Genomic DNA, 20,275 nt, shown 5'->3' on the forward strand with positions numbered 1-20,275 from the left:
TACTATGCAATGAGATATCACCAAAAAATCTTTACAAAAAAAAAAAAGATATCACCAAAATAATGAAAATTGGTTGAGAAAAACCAGGTGTTAACCTAGTAAAGAGGGCTTTTACCTCCCCCCAAAAAAAACCCTAGGAAAGAGGGCATTGATGGAATTTGGAATAAAGAGGTGGGGGAGGGGGGAAGTATAGTGTAAGCTAGGAATCCGGGTACAATTGTGCAAAAAATACTTCATAAGGGAGTATCGAAAAATATTGGTAGACTATAGGAGAATTATTGAAATTATCCCTATAGTGATTGCTTTGAGTCATTTAGACTCGGATCTAACTCACGAGTCAGGAAGGGTCAATTCACACTTTTATCTTCTCAAAATTTTTTATTATAAGGATATGCGAAGCCATCTAAAACTGCCCTATTTGAGTTTTTAGGCCATAATTAGATGGTGCTTATTTTCATTTTTTTGGGCAGAATTTGTCATCAGGTCAACTCAAATACTGACCGAGTTGAGGCAACTGGTTAAGGTAACGAGTTGAGTTTTTAGGCCATAATTAAATTAGATGGTGCTTATTTTCATTTTTTTGGGCAGACTTTATCACCAAGTCAACTAGTCAACTCAAATACTGACCGAGTTGAGTCAACTGGTTACGATAACGAGTTGAGTCAACTGGTGAGTGGGCGAGTTCAAACCATATAATCACTAGGTTACTCGCACTATACAACAAAGCGAAGCACAGAGAGGGAGAGGAGAGCGAGAGAGGCAGAGAACAAGAAAGTTAGAACCGGGACGAGAAAGGTTTAACGAGGGTTTAAGGCGGCTACCGGAGATATTCGTTCTAAGGACCGTTATAAGTCGGTCAGGTTTCCATTCTCTTCTTCTTCTCTCTCTGCTTCCCTTTGATCTCATGAGTTCGAAGCTTGAAGGCTTAGACCCGGACCAATGTAATTCATTTTATGTAACTTCTCTTCCTGTTCTAATTCATCGTTCTTTCTTCTTAAATTTTAATTTTGATGTCCAGTAGTAGAACTCTCGCATTTTCTACGAGTCAATGTAATAAGCTCGATTTTTTAGTTCCAATCGATAAACCCACAATCCTCGACCCAAACCCATCAAAGAAACAACCCACAGTAATGATGTGGAGAAGCATATCTAAACAAGTCTCTTCTAGGAAGTTAAGATTTTCCCATGAAACCTCTTCAATCCTGCCCACTTATTGCTTCTTGGGTCAACCCCAAAACTCCATTTTGCCCGACAGAACCAGACAGGTTGAGTTCAATACCTCCGTAAATATCCCGTTTATTGGAAGAAATTTCCTTCGAAATTGGGAATTACCATCGTTTGAAGATGATATGGCGAGAACCAGTTTTGGGTGTCTCACTAACCCAATTAAAGGTTACGCCAGTGTTGCTGAGGCCATCTGTTCGACTGATGCATCTACTGACACAGAGGAAGATGTTTCTGCCATTGGAGAAATTCAGGGATTGTTGGAGATGAGGAAAGACGAGAAAGCAAATTTAGAGCCTACACTGCAGAGACGGCAGCAGAAGCTTGTGGCAGGTATGAAGCAAGGGAAGTATCATATGCTTCGGAGGAGGCAAGTGAAAATTGAAACTGAAGCATGGGAACAGGCTGCGAAGGAATACAAGGAGCTTCTTGTGGACATGTGTGAGCAGAAGCTAGCACCCAATTTACCATACATAAAATCATTGTTTCTTGGTTGGTTCGAGCCATTGCGTGATGCAATTCTTGCAGATCAGGAATTACGCAGACAAGGGAAGAACAGGGCATCTTATGCCCCATATTTCGATCAGTTGCCAGCAGATATGATGTCAGTTATTACAATGCATAAATTGATGGGCTTGTTAATGACAGGAGGTGAACATGGCAGTGCTAGGGTGGTCCAAGCCGCTTGCCAGATAGGTGAAGCCATTGAGCAAGAGGTGAGTAAGTAACTGTTTAAGGGACAAGCTGGATTATGTCCAAGGGCCACCATTTTATTCCATTGTAGCTGCATAATAGTTCATATATGTTATTCACGCTGCTGCATTTTATTTTCTCCAACATTGAGGTAGCTTGAAGATATGATGAAGTACAATATCTCTGCTTTTCTGTACGGATCATTGGGACAGCTCATCAACAATAAATAACCATGGTTTACCATTGAATGGCATTATTTTTGTAAACCAATGCACTCTGTAAATATGGTTTTTCTTCTTCTGATCTCCCATTTTGAATGGGGAAGCTTGGGAGGTTTCCTGAAACTTCCATACTTCCTCTTTGAGTCACCCCTTGTAGTGTTATATTTACTCTTCTAAAGACATGTCCAAGTTGGACATGCGTTAGATTTCGATACTCTAATGAAGCTTCTAAATTTCCTTCTTACTCTCTGCTTTTTGTTTCACACATCTACCAGACTCTGTTTTCCCTACGGAAAATTTCAAGGTTGAGACAATCATTTGCATTGAGTTATACAAGTGAAACGATTCTGAAGATGTTACCATGTGCGACATTAGGTGCTGTTCGTGGACGGGAACTTGAATCCATGTTTTTTAAGCTCTTTGAGTCAGACTAATTGAAATTCATTGGATTCTGACTTTGATGTTATGTCCATCTCCAATTTTGGGAGATCATTTGTGCACTGTGTATTTTTCTTACCTCCTTGGAAGCTATGTCACAAAAATCTTCTGCAATTCTACTGTGGGATCACCTGTTCTTATTCTGGCTTTATAACCTACCTATCCACCTCCTCTCCCCCGCCCAAGAATAAATTGTAATCATCCAATCATCTATCAGTTATGTTTTTGGCATTTCTTTCATAACATTCATTCTGTTTTTAATGGATTATACATATAGTTAGAAAACTGTCTTCTGAATCAATAAACAGCAGCGAAAAGGTTAACTTAATGGTTTAGGTGGAGATACATTTGATGCCTAATTTTTATGTTATGATGAGCTTTAAATTAGCAGGCTTTATTTTCCTTGATTTGTCATTCTTCTATGTTACTCTGCTGCACTAACATATTTTTTAGGTAGAATTTCATCATCTCCCTTAAAGTTTACCTGTAATATCAGTTTCTCCTCTAGATTAACATTTTTTCAGTCACACCCAATAATTTTATTGTGGTATATCAAAAAGTCCCATGATTTTTGAAGATGACACTTTAACCTTATGGAGATCATTTGAAAAATCAGCTCCTCTTTCCTCTCAATTCCTTCCCCTTTTCTACTTTCCTTTTGCGTTCTTCCTATCCCACAGAATCGTTTTCACAGTTACTGTTAAAGTCAATGATGCTGGATGTCAGCAGTGATGCCCCAAAGAAAATCAATCTAAAGAAAAAGGAAATTCACACCTTTTTTAGCTGTAACTCACAAAGACAAGCCCTTCTCTCTATTTGTAGGTAAGGAAAACTCTGACCAATCAATCTAAATTGAGGACCATATCCCTGAATGCTTCTGTTAGGACATTATTAAATCCAGATCTTACTAAGTATCACAGTTGGGTGCTGTTTGTGAAAAAAAATCAGGTCTGTAGCATCAAAAAGATGAATGTTACCTCTGAAGGGCTCTACTTGTACCAAATACCAATTGGGTCACCATTTCATAGACTTGGACCCTGACACTTGGGACTTGGACCTTAAGGATGTGAGAGTCGTCATTCCGTTTGATTGAGAGTAGTCATTCCGTTTGATTGATTTGAAATCTTCAATGTCATAATGAACCTAGTGATCACAACAATAACAGTCAAACCTTTTGAATTTCATTATCTTTTACCTTTGTCATGCAACTTAATGTATACATGTTTTTGTGGGCACACAGTTGACTTAATTTTCAGCAATATTTATTTTCATATGAAATAGTCTGCTGCTTAATGTTTTCCATATGTATGTTCATTTTACTTGCTTTGTTTTGTGTAGTTCAACAATTCTAAGGTTGTTGAAAGTCTTGAAAATAAAAAGGGCTAGAAACACCAATAAATTTTGTAGAAGACTGAAAAGATGAATGCAAGAAATGTTGGGGGTGTGTATGCTGTGCTTCCAGAATTTTTTTTTTGTTGGGGGGGGGGTTAATACTCTGTATATTGGAAAAGTGGGAATATTCTGTAATGATTAGTTTTTTCATGTAAGGGTGTTCGCTCTTTTGTATGGGGGGAAGGGCTGTCACTGAACAAGATGTAATCATGTAATTGTTTTGTTGATTTGGATCTCTCCTTCCATTGACACTTTCTGTTTTCATTTTCGTTCCCTACCCTGTCTTCTAGTTTTTTATGATATGAACAGTGAGAAATATTCATTAATGATCGTCGGAATGGATCAGGTTAGGATACACAAGTTTTTGGAGAAGACAAAGAGAAAGACCGACAAAGATAAGAAACACCAAGAACGTGAATCTGATCCTGTAGTCATAGAGGAGGAAAGGCTAAGGAACATAGAGCAGGAAAGGCTAAGGAAGAAAGTCAATAACTTAATGAAAAAGCAGAAGCTACAACAATTGAGGCATGTACTGAAGGGCCAGGATGATTCAAAGCCATGGGGGCAGGATGCTCAGGCTAAGGTTCACATTCTTTGCATAGTTACCAGAAGAAATAATTTTCTTAATATGAAATTTACCGTTCACATTCTTTGCATAGTTAACTGAAGAAATATTTTTCTTAATATGAAATTTACTTTTCTTCTTCTTCGTCTTCTTCAAAAAAAAAAATAAAAAAAATCTTAATATTGATGCAACTCAAAGTCCCATGCTTATATTTTCCAGGTTGGGAGCCGTTTGATTGAATTGCTAATGCAAACAGCATATATACAACCTCCAGTTGATCAAGTAGCAGATGGTCCACCTGATATTCGGCCTGCATTTAGGCACAGTCTGAAAACTGTTGCGAGAGAAACACAGTAAAGTTTCTGTCCTTTCTAGATATCATTCATTGCCTTATTTTTTAACGCTATGGTTAATGCATTTTCAACCTTCTTTCAACAGGAAAACCAGCAGAAGATTTGGGGTCATTGAATGTGATCCTTTGGTTCGCAAAGGATTGGAGAGAACTGTAAGTCAATTCACTATTCTCGGAGAGATTTAACATTACTTGATTTATGGTTAGTTGTAGCTAAAAATAAATCAGACTAATATAACTTGATTGAGGTGTGTTGAAACATGGAAAAACATTCTCTTGCATAAATATCTTGGTTTCAGGTGCATAAACAGTCACATTTTCTCGTAACAGGCAAGGCACATGGTGATCCCTTATATGCCAATGTTAGTGCCTCCAGTCAACTGGACAGGGTATGATACTCCAAGTTCTATCATCTGTATCTCATTTTTCTTTAATAATTGTTCTTTCATTTGTATTTTGTTTAATTTAGCAGTTAGTTTCTGACTGGAAAATCTTTTTTTTTTGGAGATAATTATTTACTTCGTAACGGTGTCATTAGCTATTTCAAGTAATCTCCAAAAAAATGATTTGAATAGTTATTTCCATCTCTCTCATGGGTACAAAATCCTATGCAAGATAATCATAGACTTTTCATTGGTTCAACGTAATGGCTAAATATTGTTTAGCAGCTGGGCACTTTATTCTCATGTTCTTGAGATTCCATTTCACTCTGTGATGGCATACCCTTCTTTCTGCAGGTATGACAAAGGAGCATACTTGTTTTTACCATCTTATGTCATGCGCACACATGGAGCGAGACAACAACGTGAAGCAGTTAAGAAGACTCCAAGAAAACATTTGGAACCAGTTTTTGAGGTTTGCAAATCTTGAATTTGTTCTTTGTTTTTTTTTTTTTTTTTCTCTTTTATTTGATGATCTATGGTTTCATGTTGAACTTTTTCATCAATTGTGACGGGGGTGCAAGAAGATGCTCCTCTATGCTGGCACTCTGAATATAGACTTATATTTGCCTTTCTGCTTGTTGTGAACGTGTAATGATTTTTTTTTAACAAATCCAGGCCCTGGATACACTTGGAAATACCAAATGGAGGATTAATAAAAGGGTACTTAGTATTGTGGACAGAATATGGGCAAGTGGAGGTCGTTTAGCTGACTTGGTTGACCGTGAAGATGTGAGTTACCTCTGTAGCAATATATATATTTTTTAAGAAATTTATTAAGCTATGGTTTATCCATCTTGTCGAACGGAAGTTACTAAAAATTTCTCTTCTGGTTCAAATTAGTTTTTGGTTATGCCATTCTGGAGCTTGACATAGTGAGTAGTGGCCGACTTATTTACTGAATTTTTTCCTTATCTGTCTCTGTTTATTTTGTTCGTGTCAGATTCCTTTACCAGAGGAGCCAGACACTGAAGATGAAACAGAGCTCAAAAAATGGAAGTGGAAAGTTAAAACTGTGAAGAAAGAGAACAGTGAGAGGCATTCACAACGATGTGACATAGAACTTAAACTTACTGTAAGATATTTTTTTTCTTCTTTTGGTCTCTACCATCTTCCAGTTATAGTTACATATGATCAGATAGAAAATATACTGATTGTTTTACTTGGGAGCAGGTAGCCCGGAAAATGAAGGATGATGAAGGTTTCTACTACCCACACAACCTTGACTTTCGAGGTCGTGCATATCCCATGCACCCTTATTTAAACCATCTTGGTTCGGATCTGTGCCGAGGAGTCCTGGAGTTTGCTGAGGGGCGTCCCCTTGGGAAATCAGGGTTACGCTGGCTCAAGATACATCTAGCCAATGTATATGCTGGTGGTGTGGACAAATTGTCCTATGATGGCCGAATAGCATTTACTGAAAATCACTTGGATGATATATTTGATTCTGCAGACAGACCACTAGAGGGTAGGCGGTGGTGGTTAAAAGCAGAAGATCCATTTCAGTGCTTAGCAACGTGCATCAATCTCTCTGAAGCATTGAGAAGTTCCTCCCCGGAAACAACCATCTCACATATGCCTATTCACCAGGTACATTCTTGGTCTTGGGAATTTTTGGCCTAGGGAAATCATCCTGCCATGTGGTTATATAAGCTATATGCATAGATAGGTTACTTACCCAATGTTGATCATGTTAACCTTGATTTCTGCATGTGAAGGGATGGTGTGGGATTCTGCCAATTGGATAGATGGCAGATCTCTCAACTGGCCACTTGTCAAATCTCATGGCCTACCACATATTTTATCAGCCTGTGAACCAGTTTTTAAAAATATTGGTCAATTGTCCAGATGTTTTATTCTGTCACTTGGAGAACTCCTATTGGTCTGAGATTTACCCGCATGAGACCACGTGGAGGGTGGTCATATGGGCTACAAGTAGGTCTTTTCCGGATGTTATCCAAGATACCAAATGGCAGATTTGGACTCTATAGCCAAGATTGGCTACAATCTTTGTAGTATATAACTGTGTGTGCACACACATGCACGCATGTGTGTAGTGTACAAGTGTCCGTGTATGTATATATCATTCTCTGTCGTGTGTATTTTTGCATGTATTCATGATATTTTCCAACCTATTTGAAAAGAACTCGGTCAACAAATAATCAACAATAACCTTCATGATTTTAGTAGAAAGAAGGTATACTCGAGTTCCCTAACTGTTCTGATATTATAATATGAGAAGATGATAGGGTTGTTGCTTCCTTTGCCTCTCAACTGAATGTGACTCTGAGTTCTTACCCTCTTCTCATATCTCAGCCCCCCTTGACCTGAGCAGAAGCTGTAATTAAGAAGTCCTAGTTCTTACATCCTTCCAGAATTGTGGGATCACTGCCTTTGCAATTATTTAACTTGTGATATCATATAAAGATATGTGGTCCCTGGACCGTTTCTTCCCCCCCTCCCCCTAAAGCACCACCCGTCTCGGACACATCATGACAAGGACAGTGATATAACATGTAAAATGTGTCATCTCCCAAATCCAGTCCACCCCCCCCCCCCCCCCCCCCCCAAAAAAAAAAAAAATGATCTTTTTGGTTGGGTACACACCCATTATGTGGATATGTACCACAAAATTGTGGACTAGTATTATTAGAATCTTTTGACCTTGCAAATTGTAGAATTTAAGTAGACAATCACATTTAGTATCCTTAGTGCGGTGTTCAAGTTCATAATTGCCACATTTTCTGCTAAACATTTCCATTCTTGGTTATAATGAATGCATTGATTATTAACTTGATTGCATAGAAATTGTATATTGTTGTTATCTATGCTATGTAGTTCGGGTTGGCAGATCCATGTCATCTGAATTCCATATTCTAAGATCTAACAGTAAGACAATTCTTACTCCTAGACTCACACCTGCTTATGACACCTATGACCGAACCCTGTAAAATAAATTAGGATATGCATTGAGTTCAGATTATCCTATGGTAGGAAACTTGATCTGCGATTGTTTTATTTTGATTTTATTTTTGTTTCCAGGATGGTTCATGTAATGGATTACAACACTATGCTGCCCTTGGAAGGGACACGGTAATGATATTTTTATTATGTTAATTAATTTGGTATTATTTTGTTGCTAAAAGTCTGCTTTTGATGGTTTCTATTTACATTGTTGAAAAGGATGTGATTTAAAATTTCAGTTTCTGATGGCATAATGTCTTTTTATATTTTGTTTTTCAGAAACAAAGTTATAAATGGTGTTTAGCATCACATCTGTTGTTTGTCAATCATTACGACTAGATGAATCACAAAAAAAAAAAAAGAGGAATACATTTCACCTGATGAGTGACCAGATCTGCAGAAAAAATTAATGTTGATTTTGGGCCCTCATAGGCCACTTGGAACATTTTAAAATAGTTAGGAAAGTCTTCGAGTCATGTTCTGAATGTGTCAATGTTTTTTTTTAAAAAAAAAAATAAAATTAATTAGTGTTCTTACTTTCCCAGCTGCAGAGGTATAATTGTCATTTTGGAAGTTTGTTGCCAAACTCATTAATTACTTGAACAGCTCAATCCAAATCGCAGAGAGGTCTTTTCTTCCTCTTCTTTCTAGCTGAATACTGCATGAATACCCAACCAATGATATATTGACCCAGGATCCCAATTGATACCCATCATGTCAAACGAAGGTTAGTAGTAGTACATATTAACAAAGTCCTTGAAAGGATCAGCTCAAAGAGCTATTCTAAACAGTTGCAGTATGCAAAACAGCAACATAGTAGTTCAACTTCTTATGTTTGGTTTTGGGATTAGTACAAGGATGGTGAGTATATGACAGTAGTAATTAAGTGACTGAAATATCAATCTGGCAGTAGAAATAGAATTTCTGATGATATTTTTATTCCTTGTTTCTCAAATGACTTTTCTTATGTTATTTTTACAGGAACATTGTATTCATATTCTTGTAAATATGCAGGAAATGTATTATGCATTATTTGTCCTCTGTTCACCTTATATTTGATTATTTCTCATTGAAATTGTTTACTTGAATACTTGTCAGTTGGGAGCTTCTGCGGTGAATCTGGTTACTGGAGAGAAGCCTGCAGATGTTTACTCAGGAATAGCTGCTAGGTATGCAATGGTATCTAGGCATATGATACTTGCTGAAGACATACTCTTAATTAATTTCTTTTCTATAGTAGTGGGTATATATTGTTTTGGGAACAGGAGAACCAGAGGGAAATGAAAAGAACATACTTTTTGTTCTTCCTTTTCTAGTCTGCCAATATATTGAAGTCAAAGTGTAAAATAAACTAAGAGAAGTCTGGGGCCCTGGGCCATATGAGGGTAACTCATATTATAGAAATATGATCCTAGACTAGAAATTTCCTTGGAACTTTGTTTTTGGATAATCTTTTGCTAAGTAGTTACCTTTTGCCCTTTGAATGTGAGAGATATGAGCGAGTAGAAAATGTGGATAAAAGTTAAAAAGAACTCCAGAAGTTTTTATACTATACTTTCTTTTATTTGAAACATGCTGAAAGAGTGGATAGTTAGTTTCAAATTCTAGAAGCATACACGATATTTTCTTGTTTAATGAATAACCACTTTATTGAAAGAGAGAATACTAATATAGCCTACGAACAAGAAGTGCAGATAGAGAATAAAATGAAGGTAAAAATCATCAGTAGAGTGTTAGAAGCATAGTTATCAAGGCACCTTGGTCGCCTTGGATGCCTAGATGGGCGCCTTGCGCTTAGACCCCCTCCAAAGCCTTGGGTTGCCTAGATGCCGTGACAACTATGGTCAGAAGTTAATGCAGATTGATCAAAGGACCTGCTGGTGGTGGGTTTTCTCTTAAAGATAAAAGGAAAGAGACTGCTAGCAATGGAGCCGCAAGGATAGGGAAGAAAGGGAATCACAAGGATGAGGCACTAAATTAAACTAATTTTCCATTCCAAAATTTTATAAATTCTTGTAGGATTACAAATATACAACCCTGTTTATAAAAACCAAATAAACTGATTTTAGGGCTCCTAACTCAAACAAACAACCATTCTTTCTAGTTATCTAAACAAAAACTAACTTAAACTGATCAAATACTTGCTATAAAAGACTCCAAACAACATAAACTATTGACTAACAATAAGACATAACATATTTAATGAAAAAAGATTCTTTCTAGACTAAACAAATTTAATAGCACATGGGATCCTCTATATACTTAATCCCGTGTATAAAATTAAGACCTTAAATTTGGGCTCATAAAAGAGGCCCTTTACATCAATAAACCCTAAAAATAAAAAGCCCAATGCCTATAGAACCCAACCAAGGGCCAAAATAAAGTCTTCCAAGCTCGATTGGCCCAATCGGGTAATCTTAACTGCATCAATTCCCCGTTTTACAAAAGTTGCCCTTGAGTTTTGTAAAATAGGAAGATCATTGCCACTCAATCGGCATCATCGAACCATGGTATAAGAACTCGGTCGAAACTACCAGTTTTGACTGAGATATCTTGGTTTCGAGATGAAACCAAGGGTTGAAACCACATCTTGCATGGTTTTGATGGGTTTCGCCTGGTTTTGACCCTGTTTCGGCCATATTTCAGTAATTTTGCAAGTTTCAACCTGAACACCTATATAAATTCACCTTTCCCCATTGATACTTGAGGAAACTTGGCTTGAAACCAGGTTAAACACTTATATATGCCAAATATCATTTAAGTAAATGTTTTTATATTTGTTAAACATTTGCTTAATATATTATTTATAAATAAGAAAATTACCCTCCTATTTATATCCAATATAAATAGTTAAAAAATCAATTTCTAAGGATAAACTGTCAACCCATAGTTCAAGAACAAATAATGGATTTTTGGTGGTAGGTGCAATTTTCAACTTTTAAATGCTAGGGTTCTTCTCAAATCTAAAAATCCCATAAATCTTAATATGATAAAACATTGCTAAAATCCAAAATAGCAAATAAAATATTCATTTGTTTTGATGTTTAAGAATTTATTCCATTCAAAGCGATTTTAAACAACATTCGCACACACCAAATTAAGTTTGACCGGAACACAACTCTGTCAATATAAATCAGATTTAAGCAATCTTGGATTTGTTGGAAAGCTTTCCAACAAAGATTTCAAACAAATCCGAGATTGCTTAAATCTGATTTATATTGAAGGAGTTATGTTCCGGTCAAACCTTATTCAATATCATGTCCAAGAACAATATACACTATCAATCTTGGGTCAAAACCACAAGTATTATTTTGAGTGTTCTCTATGTGAAACTAATGCATGGATTGGGTTCAAAATGTCAAAAATAGGGAGCTCAACAAGAGTCAGGGTAAACAATTTCTGGGTCTCGAAACCAAGGTTTCGAATTGGCTTGGAGAAATTACCAGGTTTCGACCATGATGGAAATCTCGGTTTTTGACTGGTCGAAACCAGTGTCGGCACCAAGTTCTTGAACCTTGCATCGAACACTTGCTTTGATTTGATGATATGATTCAACACTTCTCATAAAACCCAGCAACAGTCCGCTTTTGAACATCCTGGATCTGAGGAAGAAATTTAACCGTTTTGAACTCCATACGAACAAGCCCAAGTGCTGTTTCTTCAGTTGGAAATTGTTCTTAGGGCTCCACATCTTCAATCAGACCGTCAACCAATTCCTCTTGTGGTTCCACTGTTGGTGTTGCTTCAACTGGCTTTAAAGAGATATTACACTACAACAGTCCAACCCTTTTATGATAATAGTATGTACTATGTAATAGATGGGGATTTAACGTACATAAGTTCTCTTCACGATCAAGGGCAACCTTTCGTTCTTCTATCCATGATTGACCAACTATTATGACATGTTTGGAAGAAAGAAATACATGGCATGGAGCACTGTCAAAGTAGGAAGAAACTGCAAATTCGATGAAAACATCACTGTCAAATTCAATGATAACCTCATCCGGCTTAGAAAACATCTCTAATACAGACTGCGAAATGAAGTTCTCACTTTGTCCTTCATCTATGAATAAAACATCAGTTCTTTTGGGCAAGTAATGTAGTCCTAGATTTGAATTGTCAAACTAGGAACCAAACTAGGATCTGTTATCCGGAGGTGAATCAGTTTAGGGTTCAAACAGGTGAAAATTGGATAATTTAGGGTTAGGGTTTAGTGGGATTTAGGGTTTTGAGGTTTGGGTTAAGGTTAGGTATTAGGTTTGATTATAACAGTGATGATTTAACTGGAAAAAAATCCCAAACCAGGGACTGTTGGACAGAATTGGCAGCAAGGTTTTAAGAATTGAGGAAAACTAGGGTTATGGTTTGGAATAGGGAAAGGCTGGTTGAGGGGGTTTGGGTGATCAGAACCCAACCAACCAAGTTTGGATCAAGTGTCTGATCTGGTGAGGCTGGAAATTCAACCAAAATATGGGCCTTTTCTATGGCTGGTTAGGGCTGGGTGTTATTAGTTTTTTTATAGAATATAGAATGGAGGAAAAAACTTGAAATAATGAGATTGGCTGGGCAGAATTGCACCAGCTTTTTGGATAGAGTTCTCCAAGGGGAAAGTGGAAGACTCAGTCAAGCTTTGGAGGGTTTTTAATGGCTGGTTTAGGCTATGCTGGTTGTGGGTGGTGTAGAAGAGAAGAAGAGAATGGCTAGGGTTTGGATCAGATTCAAACTTAAATGTTGATGATGGTAATGCCTTGATAACAGCTTGCTTCATTGTAGAGCAGTAATGGAACAATAATAACCCGGGCTTCTCATCGCAAGGTGTCAATCGGATCAAACACCGATTCCGTCAGCCTTGATCAAACACAAGACAAAGTTGCAAACAACAGCTTGTAGTTGAGTTTTTCAAATTGTAAGAGGTAAAGAGGAGCCTCCCACAAATCTCTTTATTTAAAGGCCTAAAGGCCATACTGCTATTCAGACTAGGAGAATAAGAACCCCCCTTGCCGACTCTAATTACAAAATACATCCTCCTTGTGTACCGTGGGGAGGAGTGGATCACTTAAGTTGTCACATGAGCACTATTACAATTTTAAAGAAATCTACTTAAGTCACTTAACCAGTGGTTCAAACCAGCTTTGGACCGGTTCAATTTAAAACAAAAAACATGAAAATAAAATTTGAGTACAATCACTTGGACTTCTTTTTCTTCTTCTTGCGGATGTAGGTCTTTAGATCTGCATCAGCTCTCCCCAACTGAAAAACATTCATCTCTGACGAATGGGTGAAGGACATATAACGCTCATCTAACTTGGGGTCAAGCTTCTTGAAGTCGTCAGCGTTGATCCAAGTGCTGTCATGGTGTTGGCGGCCTTTCCATTTGACAAGGAAATCATGGTAACCGCTGCCATGTCGAGTGGCTTTGTGCATGTCATCTAAAACCTAATGTCTTCAGTGGGTGGTTTGAGTTGGGGCAGCCTCAACATTTGTTCAGAAAAACTATCATTTGAGTGATGTCCCACATAGATGTCTAAATCATCCACATTGAAAACATTGCTTATGCCCATATCAGTAGGTAACTCGAGCACATAAGCATTAGGTCCAATACGTTTCAACATCTTGTTTGGACCCATCTTCTTGGGATGGAGCTTGGTATTTACACCCGGTTGGTGTCGCTCAGGGTTAATACGAACCATAAACATATCACCTGGTTTAAACTCCACATAACGTTGATGAGGATCAGCTGTACTTTGAAAACATCATTGCTGAGAGCAATGCGTCATTGGGCGTCAGCGTGCACCTCTGTGATGTAGCGCAAGAACACATTAGCATCAAGACTGACCCTTGCGTGGAGGGGCAAAGGAACAAGATCAATAGGATGCCTTGGCTAAACTCCAAGTAAAAAAATTCAGAGGGTGTATGTCCTGTTGTCCTGTTCATAGAGCTGTTGTAGGCAAACTCAGCAATGTCAAGAATAGAAGGCCATGTCTTCTCGTAATCCCTGACTAAATACCTCAATAGATTTCCCAAACTCCTGTTTACTACCTCTGTTTGTCCGTCAGTCTGTGAATGGAAAGCAATAGAAAATAGCAGCTTGGTATAGTCTTCAACCACAAGGTCTTCTAGAGATAACTCATGAACTTGACATCTCTTTTAGAAACAATAGTGCTTGGCAGCCCATGCATGCACACTACCTCTTTGAAGAACAACTTTGCAATATTAGAAGCATCAAATGTCTTGCGGCATGGGAGAAAATGAGCCATTTTTGTGAAACGGTCTAGCACAACCATAATAGAGTCGTACCGTTCCCAAGTAGGAGGCAGCCCAAGAACAAAATCCATGCTGATGTCAACTTACGATGCATAACAAACCGACAATGGTGAATAGAGGCTTGTGTTCTGCTTGTCTCACTTAGCCAACTGACAAACCCGTTACCTCTTGATTACATGATCTATATCCTTGGTGTTGTGTGGCCAATAGTATCAATCTGTAAACTGTAGAATGGTCCTATCCTTCCCAAAATGTCCTCCCAAGCCTCCTCCATGTAACTCCGAATAATGTGATGGCGTAGGGAAGAGTCTGGTATACACAGCCATGTCCCTAAGAACAAATATCCATAATGGATGGAATATTTAAGGTGCTGCCCACCCTGCTGCAACTCCTTATAAAGGATGTTGAAATTCTTATCAGTAGCATACTCATCATAGATTTGCTCGATGCTTAGTGCATGGGCTGAAAATGTGTTCAGAGTGGTTACTTTCCTGCTTAGTGCATCCGCCATTATGTTATCCTTTCCTGCCTTGTACATATGGCGAAAACAAACTCCTGTAGATAAGTGACCCAATTTGCATGCCAGTGGCTAATCAACTTTTGTGAATAAAGGTGCTTGAGTGCCTCATGATTAGTGTAAAGGATGAACTCTTTACCAGTAAGATAGTGTCTCCTGTGCTGTAATACTTGGACGATGACATAGAGTTCAAGATCATAAGTCGAATAGCGTCGCTTGGCATCATTAAGCTTTTCACTATAGAATGTGATAGGGTTTCCACCTTGCATCAGTACACCTCCCATACCAATATGTGAAGCATCAGTCGCCACCTCAAATATGCGGTCAAAGTTTGGTAAGCGTAGCATTGGAGTCTCTGTCGTTTTTTTCCTTATCAGATGAAAGGCCTTTGTTGCTGTGGCTGTCCATTCAAACCTGCCTTTACTTTGCTTAATACATTTGGCGATGGGTGCCTTGATGGGACTAAAATTCCGAATAAAACGTCTGTAGAAAGAGTCTAGGCCATGGAAACTACGGACTTCAGTAAATGTCTTCGATCTAGGCCAATCAACAATACTCTGAATCTTGTCGGGATCAGCTTCAACACCCCAAGAAGAGACAATAAAGCCAAGGAATATAACCTTGGGCAGCATGAAAGAACACTTCTTCAGATTGATATACAACTTCTCTCGACGGAGTACTCTTAAGACTTGCTTTAAGTGGTTAATATGGTCATCTGGATGCCTGCTATAAACCAAAATATCATCAAAGTACACAACCAAAATTCGACCAAAGAAGGGACAAAGTACCTGTGTCATCACTCGCATGAAAGTATTGGATGCATTTGATGCAGAGCATCCGACTGGTTCAAAAACCCAAGTTCTAGCCCAGCCTAGGTTCAAATCCAGCCCAGTTCAAGCCCAGCCCAGGTTCAAGTCCAGCCTGGATTGAACCAACTCTGGCCCTTAACAACAATTTCGTGGACCCTTGGGACTGCCAAGTTCTGGCCTACAAGTCAATAAAAAGTCTCATGTCTTTTCAGCTCCCTAGAACAATTTTTTATTTCTTATAACAAGTTTTCAAGTTTCTTGGTTGTTCCTAGGTATTGGAGTAAGTTTCTAAGTTTATTGGGGATAGTTTCCGTATGGGGAAATGTTTTCTAGGTGTGGGAACTCCACTAAAATTGGGAAGATCAACAGTCCACTTTTGTGATGCATGTAACCAAGAAACTTTTTGTGCTCTTCCTCCTCTATAAATAGAAATTGTGGAGGCTGTTTCTGCAGCCAGAATTGAAAAAAAAAACTCTTTTCTTGAAGGACCATATCTTGTGGACTCAGAGGGGCTGTGGATCTTGACAAATACATGCAAAAGTGGATCTCTTTTGGTGGACCTAGGTGGATTCCTACGGTGGGGCTCTAGTGGGCACTAACAGCCAAAATCGGAGCCATAGAACAACGACAACTCCACCAGCAGCTGAACAACGTACTTGAATCGGTAAGCCATTTGGAGGCTAGATTGATTCGCTTGGAGCAAAACCAAGGCATACCACTTAACGCCAAGCCAGTTTCATATGAGAAGCTGCAACATAACACCCCTAGTCTTGATGATAGGGGAAAGTTACCTTTGCAAGTCAGTGAAGCCGATTGCTACTCTGTTCCTCTTGAAGAAGGCCCTGCTCCTATCACTGAAATGGAGAAAGTTGTAATTGAAGAAGTCAGCTATTCCGCTTTGGCTGCTAGAGTCCACTAGAGCCCCACCATAGGAGTTCACCTAGGTCCACCAAAAGAGATCCACTTTTGGATGTATTTGCTGAGATCCATAGCCCACCTGAGTCCACAGGATATGATCCTTCAAGAGAAGAGTTCTTTTTTCCCCTTCAATTTTGGCTGCAGAAACAACCTCCACGATTTCTATTTATAGGGGAAGAAGAGCACTAAAAGTCTCTTGGTTACATGCATCACAAAAATGGACTATTGGTCTCCCAATTTTAGTGGAGTTCCCACACCTAGAAAACATTTCCCCATACATGAAAACTATCCCTAATAAACTTAGAAACTTACTCCAATACCTAGGAACAACAAACAAGAAACTTAGAAACTTGTTACAAGAAATAATAAACTGTTCTAGGGAGCTGAGAAGTCACAAGACATTTTGTTGACTTGTGGGCCAGAACTTGGCAGTCCCAAGGATCCACGAAATTGCTGTAAGGGCCAGAGTTGGTTCAGTCCAGGCTGGACACAACTGGGCTGGACTTGAACCTGGGCTGGGCTTGAACTGGGCTGGATTTGAACCTGAGCTGTTGAACCAGCTGGATGCTCTGCATCAGCATTTGTCCGACCAAAAGGCATGACTTTCCACTCAAATAGTCCATCCTTGGTCTTAAAGACAGTCTTCCATTCGTCTCCAGGCCGGATACGAATCTGATGGTAACCACTTCGAAGGTCCAAATTAGAGAAAACCATAGAACCGGACAGCATGTCTAACATATCATCAAGCCTTGGTATAGGGAATCTATACTTGACTGTAATCTTGTTTATTGCCCTACTGTCCACACACATATGCCAAGAACCATCCTTCTTTGGAGTAAGTAAGCTGGAACAGCACATGGGCTTAGGCTCTCCACAATAAAACCCTTCTGTAGTAATTCATCCACCTGTCGCTTGAGCTCAGTATGCTCTGTAGGGCTGAGATGGTACGCAGGCAGATTTGGTAACACTGAACCAGGTACCAAGTCAATAGCATGCTGAATGTCTCTCAAAGGAGGTAATTCTTGTGGAACTAAGTCAGAAAAGTCCGACAGCAGCTCCTTGATAGGCTGTGGGAGCTGGTGTGGTGATCTCTCTAGTAACCAAAGCCAAAATCAGACCTGTATCTTGGTTGGTTTGCTCAAATTCCTTCTGTGGAATGGCTAGTAATTTCTTCTCATGACCTGTACCCTTCTGATTTGTTCTCACTTGGAATCCTTTTCTTGCAGATGTAGGTCTTCAGATCTGCATCAGCAAGCAAACTGTAATCTTGAAAATATAGGTAAGTGTGGCCAGGTTAGGATTTGATACCAAATAATGCAAATCATTCAGAGGATCTGGTGGTGGTGGATTTTCTTTTATGATAAAAGGAAAGAGACAGCTAGCAATGGAGCTGCAAGGATAGGGAAGAAAAGGAATCACAAGGATGAGGGGAAGGGAGAAGTCGTGGGGAAGAGAGAGAGAGAGAGAGAGAGGAAGCAACCTCAATATTAACTAAATTAAACTAATTTTCCATTCCAAAATTCTTTATATTGTAGCATTTATAACCCTGTTTATAAAGGCCAAATAAACTGACTTTAGGGCTCTTAAACCAAATAAACAACTATCATTTCAAGTTACTGTAATAAAAACTAACTTAAACTGATCAAATTCTTGCTATAAAAGACTCCAAACACGTAACTACTGACTAACAATAAGACATCAAATACTTCGTGAAAAAAAAATTCTTTCTAAAATAACTTAACAAAACATGAGACCCACACAATCTTATCTATACACTTAATCCCGTGCACAGAATTAAGACCCCAAATTTAGGCTTATAAAATAGGTCCATTACATCAATAAACCCAAAAATGAAAAGCCAAGGCCATAAGACCCAACCATGGAGCAAAATAAAGTATTTTGAGGCCTGATTGGCCCAATTGGACACTCTTAACTGCATCAGAAGTACATAGCTACACAATCCAGGGAGAAGGATCCAAAGCATTTCTTGATTACCTTGCAACAATGTCAATTGTGCATGTAGTTTCTCTTCACACATTAGGGCAGATGCAACAAGAAGTCTTTCTGGAGTATTGATGCTTTTATTCATTAGAATTAGGCTTTTAAATGGTGTATTTGCTTTGTAAACATTTTTTTTTTAAAATTTATATCTTGCAGTTAGGGAAACTGTAACTGTGTATGTATGTTGGTTGCACTTTGGTCTCTAAAACGTAGATAAAATGCCAAAGCAAGGTAATCTTAAGCATAGTTGTCGCGGCGTTTAGGTGACCCAAGGGTTGGAGGGTGTAAGGCGGCACAAACAAGGTGACCAAGGCACCCACCTAGGCGTCACGTTGACAATTATATTCTTAAGAGAATTTACAGTTGATGATAAATGCTGTTCCTGCCATTTCACATTAGGGTCTTGAGTAGGGTTGTGTTTGGTTTTTGTCCAAATACTTGATGGGTTTTTATACATTCATTCTATGATTACTAAATGTTTGTCCAAAGATGTGATCCATGGAAACTAATCTCGTTGGTTATTTGATATCTGCAATGCAGAGTTCTTGATATTATGCAGAGAGATGCCGAGAAAGATCCTGAAACTGACCCAAATGCATTGCGTGCTAGGCTTTTAATCAATCAGGTTAGTCTGTAATATCTGGTGTCCCATAAATTAGATGTCAAAGTGATGCATATGTTAGTAAAGTAGGATAACTGGAGTTACCCAAAACCACGAAAGATGCCCATTATGCTTAGTCCTTCAGCTAACATAAGTGTGAACATATAATCAACATAGTTGTCAAGGCCTCACCTTGGTTTTTCCCTGACCACCCTCCAACCACCTTTAGTCATCTAGCCTCCTTGACAACTATGCATATAAATTAGGTGACTATGCATGCTGTTGTAGAAGTTTTCTTTCCTGTACTTTAAAGTTCCTGATTGTGACATGACTAATATTTGGCTATTAATGTGATGATTGGGACATATCTAGGTAGACAGGAAATTGGTGAAGCAGACAGTGATGACATCTGTATATGGTGTCACTTATATTGGCGCCCGTGACCAGATCAAGAGAAGATTGAAGGAACGAAATGCCATTTCAGATGAGAATGAGCTGTTTGGGGCAGCTTGTTATGCAGCAAAAGTAAGGGCATGCCATTGCTAATTGTTGGAGGCTTTTTTTCCCCTTTCTTTTTCAAATATTTGTTCTCTACCATGTGGTTTCATGCTGAGCAATGCTTCTCCTATACTTCCCAACCATTCTGCTATTTTATATTACTACAAATATTTTACATTGGTGAACAAATAAACAAATAATTTGGGCAAAATCTGAAGGAGGAACCAGGATTCCTACATGTGGTGTCTGGACACCCTTTGCTGCACGCTGGCTATTACTGCTAAACACAATGAACATGTCAAATTACTACTTGTGTTAAATTTCAGACTAGTCCGACTTCAACGTCAGTATAATGCTTTGAAATTTCAGAATTGATTG

At 38.5% G+C, this 20,275-nt stretch overlaps 1 protein-coding gene across 2 annotated transcripts in view; it reads left to right on the forward strand.

Annotated features, from left to right (window-relative positions):
- Positions 1 to 745: 745 nt before the first annotated feature.
- The window catches only part of LOC122642622 (DNA-directed RNA polymerase 1, mitochondrial-like), a 28,535-nt gene continuing 9,005 nt past the window's right edge, over positions 746 to 20,275 (forward strand). The window contains exons 1-13 of one of the 2 annotated variants that reach the window (XM_043836153.1): positions 746 to 1,940; positions 4,315 to 4,551; positions 4,753 to 4,886; positions 4,972 to 5,038; positions 5,216 to 5,274; positions 5,623 to 5,740; positions 5,944 to 6,057; positions 6,269 to 6,400; positions 6,499 to 6,915; positions 8,368 to 8,418; positions 9,388 to 9,458; positions 19,339 to 19,423; positions 19,772 to 19,924. In XM_043836153.1, the coding sequence (XP_043692088.1) occupies positions 1,011 to 1,940; positions 4,315 to 4,551; positions 4,753 to 4,886; positions 4,972 to 5,038; positions 5,216 to 5,274; positions 5,623 to 5,740; positions 5,944 to 6,057; positions 6,269 to 6,400; positions 6,499 to 6,915; positions 8,368 to 8,418; positions 9,388 to 9,458; positions 19,339 to 19,423; positions 19,772 to 19,924 (2,568 nt within the window). In that variant the 5' untranslated portion in view covers positions 746 to 1,010. The remainder of the gene's footprint in view (positions 1,941 to 4,314; positions 4,552 to 4,752; positions 4,887 to 4,971; positions 5,039 to 5,215; positions 5,275 to 5,622; positions 5,741 to 5,943; positions 6,058 to 6,268; positions 6,401 to 6,498; positions 6,916 to 8,367; positions 8,419 to 9,387; positions 9,459 to 19,338; positions 19,424 to 19,771; positions 19,925 to 20,275) is intronic. The other variant, XM_043836152.1, reaches the window with a different exon arrangement.

Source organism: Telopea speciosissima, chromosome 10, assembly GCF_018873765.1.
Source record: "Telopea speciosissima isolate NSW1024214 ecotype Mountain lineage chromosome 10, Tspe_v1, whole genome shotgun sequence".
Lineage (NCBI taxonomy): Eukaryota > Viridiplantae > Streptophyta > Magnoliopsida > Proteales > Proteaceae > Telopea > Telopea speciosissima.